At 40.4% G+C, this 7,856-nt stretch overlaps 1 protein-coding gene across 1 annotated transcript; it reads left to right on the forward strand.

The window, feature by feature from the left end:
• Positions 1–3,044: 3,044 nt before the first annotated feature.
• Positions 3,045–4,965, forward strand: LOC146565085 (trypsin-1-like). The gene is made up of 6 exons (XM_085292999.1): positions 3,045–3,123; positions 3,321–3,471; positions 3,588–3,838; positions 3,946–4,082; positions 4,257–4,358; positions 4,795–4,965. Exons 1-6 carry the CDS (start codon positions 3,084–3,086, stop codon positions 4,840–4,842), a joined length of 729 nt encoding a protein of 242 aa, XP_085149125.1. The 5' UTR covers positions 3,045–3,083; the 3' UTR covers positions 4,843–4,965.
• The last annotated feature ends 2,891 nt before the right edge of the window (positions 4,966–7,856 follow it).

The following is a 7,856-nucleotide window of genomic DNA, read 5'->3' on the forward strand; positions in this document are numbered from 1 at the left end:
ATAAATATAGAATTTGAAAAATAGCAAACCTAAAAAGAAACACTAGGTACGAGATACATGAGTACCTATGATACGGTGATACTTTTGGTAAACAACCATTTGACTAACATGTGTGTCTCACCTGCTCTTGTTCCATCTCTGTTCTGTCCTCGTTCTCCATCTCCCTCTCTGTCCCTCTCTGTTCCTCTCTCTCCCTCTTTGTGCTGACAATCATCAAATATACAGTTGAAACCAGATATTTATGTACTCTTCAGATCAAAACACAAACACTTTTTTAATTGTAACATCAAATCAGACTAAATGTTTATTTTTTTAGATTGATAAATATAAAAAACATATTTGTTAACTTGAAGAGTAAAGAGAGAAACTATCTGTATTTCTTAATTGCAAATGGCACCAAATTGTATTCAAACTTGAGCCACACTTATGGAGCTCCACAGTTCTTTTCCTGGTGTTTTGATTGATATCTCTTAATTTTCCCATTTCAAAGAAACAGGCTCTGTGTTTTGCCTTATATGCATCCACAGCTGTGCCACCAATTTACTCACATGGACTCTACTAACCTATCAGAAGCTTCTTCAGCTCAGAATGGAATCGCCTGCAGTTTTCTTATTAATTAACAATAAACTTAGTGTATATGTGCTCCTAAATTTGATCAAAGTGATAAAAAATAGAAGCTCTGTCTCTCTTTATTCTGACATTTAACTAATTCAAAAGATATTTCAATATTTATCTAAAACAAAAGTTTACTCTAAATTGATGTTGTACAGTAAAAATGTTTTATGTTTTCTCCCTAAAGTGTATGTAAATATCTGGTTACAAATGTGAATATCCTGCTGTGTGCTGAAATCCCTCTTGTTTTGCATAGAAATATACTGAACAACATACAAAGCATAATATATAAAATAACATTTACCTGAGTTTTTTCTTTGAAAGAACCCTCTAATGTCCATTCTTATATTTCAGTACATAACTGAAACCGATTTAGTCGGGGAGGGTAAGAACTGAAAATATGAAATAAACACACAGTAAGATAAGACTCTATTAAAAAAAATAGCATTTGTTCGGCTTTTCATTTCGCCATTTGTTGATTCACTTGAAGAGCAAGTAACGTAATATTGGTCAAGTGATCAGTTTGATATCAATCTTTCGTGATTCACCGTCATATTTACATTATTTGTACGGTATGAATGGTTTGCTTTGGTACCTGGTCAAACTTAAGCTCCCCTTAGTATGGCTGGCTCCGTTTCTCCAACAGCGCACTCACAGGCGGCAGCTGCCCCGCCCCCTCGCTCAGTCGCTTAGTGCCTGAGCTCGGATCATACCAATATCAGGGGGGATTCACGCACAGTCGTAAATTCCCACAGTGTGCACTATGTGCTTCGAATATTGTGTGTACTTTTTGTTTTATACAGTTGTCAGCCAGACATCTAACTATGAAAAAATTACACTCCAAAAGACCCCGGGCTTCTGACAAAACAACCCGGGCTTAAGCCCAGTAAGCCACCCCCACGCTCCGCCCCTGGGCCACAGGTCGATGATCGATTTTGTAATCGTATCACCAGACCTGAGGCCATATGTTTTGGACACTCGGGTAAAGAGAGGGGCTGAGCTGTCAACTGATCACCACCTGGTGGTGAGTTGGATCAGGTGGCGAGGGAGGACGCTGGACAGACCTGGCGCACCCAAACGTACAGTGAGGGTGTGCTGGGAACGTCTAGCAGAGGTCCCGATCCGCAAGATCTTCAAAGCACACCTCCTGCAGAGCTTCAACAGCATTCCAAGGGAGACTGGAGACATTGAGTCCGAATGGACCACGTGCATCACCTCCATTGCCGAAGCCGCTGCACGGAGCTGCAGCCGCAAGGTAGTTGGTGCCTGTCGTGGTGGTAACCCCCGGACCAAATGGTGGACACCTGAGGTGAGGGGAGCGACCAAGGTGAAGGAGTCCTACCGTTTAAAAGCAAAAAGCAAAACAAAAAACCCCCAAAAGAACAAAAAAAGAAAAGAAAAAATAGTTAAAGTAAAAAAACAAAGAGGCCTAAAATTAAAAAAGAAAGAATACTTTATACATATAATATTCACTGTCAACTTATTTTTTGCTCATGGCAGCCTCAATGTCCATTTGTGACTTTAGTTTCTAGGTCATAGGTGCTGAGAAGTACACAGCTGTGAGATACCGTCCTCTATTCATCCATTTCTCCTGCTTATCCAGTCACAAATATCTAAATATAGAGGTTATATTTACCTCTATAACCTGACCAAACACATGCACACAAATTTCTGAGAACACAAGCTAACTTTTTATTTCATGTCTATGTTTTTTTTTAAACCAAAATCTAAGTGTATAAGTGTGTTTTGTTACATTGGAAAGCCACACGAGTACAATATACACATTATTAGGATTTTCTCAGATAAAACTGAAATGCTAGAATGCTCTCCAGTTATTAGTTATTAAAATTACCAGTTATTATTGTCATAATATATTGACTGGATTGAAACAATTGATATCAAACAGTAATATATTACTCCAAGAAAATGAACAATTATATGTTAAACTATATCAAATTAAAGTTTTCCTGATATCATAAAACAAAACAATACAATAGTTTACCTGGGGCAGGGATAGCTCAGTAGGTAGAGTGGTGGCCTCATGATCGTGAGGTTAGGGTTCGAATCCACTGAATCGCTACCCTGACGTACACCTGAGCAAGGTACTGTCCCTACACACTGCTCCCTGGGTGCCCAATGGCTGCCCGCTGCCTCACTGATGAATGGGTTAAATGCGAAGAGTAATTTCCCCACGGGGATCAATAAAGTATACGTTATTGTTATTATTATTAATTAAAATATAGACTGATATAGTTATACTAAAGAATAATGTATTTATGTACATAATTTATAGCAAGATTTTAAAAAGAAAGCCATTCCAATGTAAATCTGGTCTCCAACCCAACGACCCACCAAAGAGATTGGCTCCTCACTGACCAATAGCATTGCTCAGAGAGCTGGGCAGCTCTCTCTGTGGATATAAATTAGAGCTCCAGGTGAAGTCCTCTCATCTAAAGGATCACTCAGCAATCATGAGGTCTCTGGTCTTTGTTCTGCTCATTGGAGCTGCTTGTGAGTGTGAAGTTTTAAGGCTTTTCTCAGATCCCACCTTTATTCACCATAGCTTTATTATCTCAAATTTCATATGTTTCTGTGTCCAATCAAATAGGTTTGATTTATGCATTTGACTGGAAATCAAACAGCATAGATTTTTCACTCCTGATGTAAAAGTGTAGGAGTAAACAGTTTGTTTACACTTGTGTTTTCAGTTGCCCTGGAAGACGACAAGATCGTCGGAGGGTTTGAGTGCACACCTTACTCTGAGCCCCATCAGGTGTCTCTCAACATTGGCTACCACACCTGTGGTGGCTCCCTGGTCAATCAGAACTGGATTGTGTCTGCTGCTCACTGCTACAAATCGTAAGTATATTTCAGTAAGATTTCAAATCTTATTTAAGTGAGTGATCCACAATTAATATTTGTTGGTAGTTTCTGAGTGTTTGAATCTATTCTTTCTGTTTTTCAAATGTTTTCAGTCGTATCCAGGTGCGTCTGGGAGAGCACGACATTTCGGTCAATGAGGGAACTGAGCAGTTCATCGACTCCTCCCGTGTCATCCGCCATCCAGATTATAATTCCAGGACCATTGACAATGACATCATGCTGATCCAGCTGAGCCAGCCTGCCTCCCTCAACAGTTATGTGCAGCCTGTGGCTCTGCCCAGGAGCTGTGCTCCTGCTGGCACCATGTGCACAGTCTCTGGATGGGGCAACACCATGAGCTCTAGTGAGTAACTTCTGCACGTTAGCAGTTTAAAGTTAAAAATGTTTCATGACATTTGGTTCCATCAGCATGAATCGTTGTTCATCCATATGCTGTTTCAAACATTGCAGCTGCTGATCAGGACAGGCTGCAGTGCCTGAACATCCCCATCCTGTCCTACAGTGACTGTAATAACTCCTACCCTGGCATGATCACTGACTCCATGTTCTGCGCTGGATACCTGGAGGGAGGCAAGGACTCTTGCCAGGTATGTAATAAGTCAAACCTGCAACTGTCCCCTTCTCGAATAGTAAAGCTTTCTTAAAATGCCACAAGAGTGGATGTATCCCACAATGACAACAACACATTTAATTTATATTTAATTAGATTTAAATAATAATTTCTTGACATCCATCTTTGTTTTCTTTACTTTTATTTTCAGGGTGACTCTGGTGGTCCTGTTGTGTGCAACGGTGAGCTGCAGGGTATTGTGTCCTGGGGCTACGGATGTGCTGAGAGGGACCACCCCGGTGTTTATACCAAGGTAAAGCTAAATAATTTCTTGATTGTCAACAGCTATGTGAAAAAAAGTTCTCATTGTGGAACTTTCATCATTCCACCATCCTCTTTTTATTGGAGATTATGTATTGGAATTTCAGGAGCAGGATTCCTCCAAATATGCTCCTTCCAGCTGTCATTTATATAGCTTCCCCCAGTTCTGCAAGCTGATCATTCTCGTTTACGTGCCCCACCGTCCCTCCCTCCTTGTTTTCCATTCTTTAACTTCTTTACTTTTATTTAGTGCATGGGGATCTGCTAGGCCCGGGAGCCATTGCCAGTCCACTTCGAGGCCTTCCCCAAACCGCAGCTCAATTCATGTCAAAGCATTCACTTTTACCCACTAAAACACTCTCAAACCTAAAATGAGGACTTGGGCCCAGCTAGTGAAATAACAAACATTGATCTGTTTCCTTTCACAGGTCTGCATCTTCAATGACTGGATCGAGCAAACCATGGCGAGCTATTAAGTCTGATCCTTCAATCATCACCTTACTCCACTGAATTTAGTTTTTTACCAGTTTAACTCTACTCTGTTGTAGAGTTCTGGTGCAGTCAGTTTTCATGTAAATCAATAAAAACATACAGACTGAGTTTTGTTTGTTTTGCCATTTCTTTGCCATTTATATATTTGGCAACAAATATTTTAAAAAGGACTTTATGATCATCATCATATTTACAGTGTAGCAGGCAGTTCTTTACAGTACTGACCTTTAGAGAGTCAGTTTAGAGAGATACTAATGTTTACTATTGAGTTTCCTTTGATGCATTTTAGTTGTTTATTTAGTTAGTTTGATATTTAAAAGAAATTGGTCAAATTTGAATCCAAATTATTATTATTACATTATAATTACAACACCAAATCCACACTGGCATGTTGTGTAGTTTTGGACCCAAATTCATTTGAGGTAGACAGAAAAACAAAAAGCCGACCTTTTATTTGGTGATTTAAAAAGTCTAAAAGGACAGATACTGTTAGAGGCATAGAACAGAAATCCAATAGCTTGCAGAAAAATTTAGAGGAAGAATAAATGGAAGAAAGGACCATGTAGTATAGGGAATGAGGCACAGTAGAAAACAATGACAAGACAAGCAGACAAACAGGAAGTCATAACACCCCCCCCAAGGCAATACAAACAAAAAAACAATACACAAGACACTTACAGATACAAAAAACTGAGGAAGCAAGAATAATTCATTTCATTTCTTTCACACATGGTTCAACAGTGTTTCGAATCATTAACGTTACGACAAAAACCAAAATGAAAACGGTAACAGTAACTCAACTTGAAGCAGATAGGCTACAGCAGCAGGACAAAAAATACTAGGTGTCACACCGGGCAGCTATTATCAGGAACCCGAGGCTACAGTGCACTCTGGCTCACCATAACTGAACACAAGACTGTAAAAATGTTGCCTGTTCTGATGAGTCGATTTCTGCAGCAAAATTGAGATTTTGAAGTCAAAATTTGGCACAAACTACATGAAAGCATGGATCCATGCTGTCTTGTATTAGAGGTTTAACCTGGTGGTGGTGTAATGGTGTGGCACACTTTGAGCCCTTTAGTGCATTTGTTACCATTAAAATCAATCTAGTCTTAGCAAGATGTAACTAATGAAGTGGCTCGAATTTTAAACTTAGGAGTCCAGAGTCAAAAACATAACCAGTCAAATGGACCATGACAGTTGAAAGGTTTCTCCCTCTTCTTCGTAAACACACAGACGCATCTAAATGCTGATTTCACACTTTTTTCACACTTTTTTTTCACATTTTTAAAATTTGTTCTAAAACCCTCTCAGTATTTTAGTAAATATGCCAAGAACTTCATCTGCAATATAGAGTCAGATTCTCACACATCATTAAAGGATGGATGTTTGCTTTGGTTGTTGCACATTAATGATTCCATTTCATTTTCCTGCATTTGAATTGTGAATAAGTTAATTATAAATGAATATGCAAAATGATTTTTAAAAAGGACTTTGAATTTTACATTCTGCCATTAATTTACTAATCAGTATTCGTCTCATATTCCATTTAATCTTCTCATGTCTGTCACACCACAATCCTGGAAAGAGCACTAATTTCTGTGAAGAGCGCATTAGAAATATTCCTGTACAACTGTCCACTGGTTTTGGAGTGATGGTTTGTCTGATCTGACACAATCATCAACTCAGGACAAGTGAATGATGGCTGTCTATTCTCTGCTTCTGCTGACCTTTCATAGACAAATTCTGTGTGTGTGTGTGGATGAATTGTGTCAAACAAGCCAGTTTAAAAAGTAGAGTTAACTACAGTGCTTGTTTTTTTAACCTTCAGGTCCTTTTCTTTTGATGCTTTTAGACCATCAATAAAAACCCTTTAATAGCAGCACACGTTGCCTCAGTTCTTTAAAAATTACAAATAATTTAAAAAAAAAGAAAACACTATATAGCTCTAAAATTTAGAGCTATATAGAGCAAATGCTCTAAAAGGAGTCGGGAACAACTCTGAACGTTCTGCTTTTGACCGAAACGATCTGTCAGGGGTCTGTGACCCAGAATTTATTGAGTTTATTTTGTATTTTTGATTTCTTATGTTAAAAAAAAAAAAAAACACCCAGCACGCCCCTGCGGGCGGTTTATCCTTCAAGCTCGGGTCCTCTACCAGAGGCCTGGGAGCTTGAGGGTCCTGCGCAGTATCTTAGCTGTTCCCAGGACTGCGCTCTTCTGGACAGAGATCTCCGATGTTGTTCCTGGGATCTGCTGGAGCCACTCACCTAGCTTGGGAGTCACCGCACCTAGTGCTCCGATTACCACGGGGACCACCATTACCTTCACCCTCCACATCCTCTCGAGCTCTTCTCTGAGCCCTTGGTATTTCTCCAGCTTCTCGTGTTCCTTCTTCCTGATATTGCTGTCATTCGGAACTGCTACATCGATCACTACGGCCATCTTCTTCTGTTTGTCTACCACCACTATGTCCGGTTGGTTAGCCACCACCATTTTGTCCGTCTGTATCTGGAAGTCCCACAGGATCTTAGCTCGGTCATTCTTCACCACCCTTGGGGGCATCTCCCATTTTGACCTCGGGACTTCCAGGTTATACTCGGCACAGATGTTCCTGTACACTATGCCGGCCACTTGGTTATGGCGTTCCATGTATGCCTTGCCTGCTAGCATCTTGCACCCTGCTGTTATGTGCTGGATTGTCTCTGGGGCATCTTTACACAGCCTGCACCTGGGGTCTTGCCTGGTGTGATAGACCCCAGCCTCTATGGATCTTGTACTCAGAGCTTGTTCTTGTGCTGCCATGATTAGTGCCTCTGTGCTGTCTTTCAGTCCAGCTTTGTCCAGCCACTGGTAGGATTTCTGGATATCAGCCACCTCCTCTATCTGCCGGTGGTACATACCGTGCAGGGGCCTGTCCTTCCATGATGGTTCTTCGTCTCCCTCCTCTTTCTTGGGTTTCTGCTGCCTGAGGTATTCACTGAGCACTCGGTCAGTT

The sequence above is a fragment of the Mchenga conophoros genome, linkage group LG11, assembly GCF_057382185.1.
Source record: "Mchenga conophoros isolate Kocher_MC1m ecotype Shallow Benthic linkage group LG11, M_conophoros_male_GT1.1, whole genome shotgun sequence".
Taxonomy (NCBI): domain Eukaryota; kingdom Metazoa; phylum Chordata; class Actinopteri; order Cichliformes; family Cichlidae; genus Mchenga; species Mchenga conophoros.

Excerpts from the sequence above, each read along its gene's own strand:
- LOC146565085 (XM_085292999.1), top strand. The coding sequence starts at position 3,084 with ATGAGGTCTCTGGTCTTTGTTCTGCTCATTGGAGCTGCTT. Across the intron at positions 3,124-3,320 it reads TCTGCTCATTGGAGCTGCTT|TTGCCCTGGAAGACGACAAG; the intron begins GTGAGTGTGAAG and ends TTGTGTTTTCAG. Across the intron at positions 4,083-4,256 it reads GAGGCAAGGACTCTTGCCAG|GGTGACTCTGGTGGTCCTGT; the intron begins GTATGTAATAAG and ends TTTTATTTTCAG.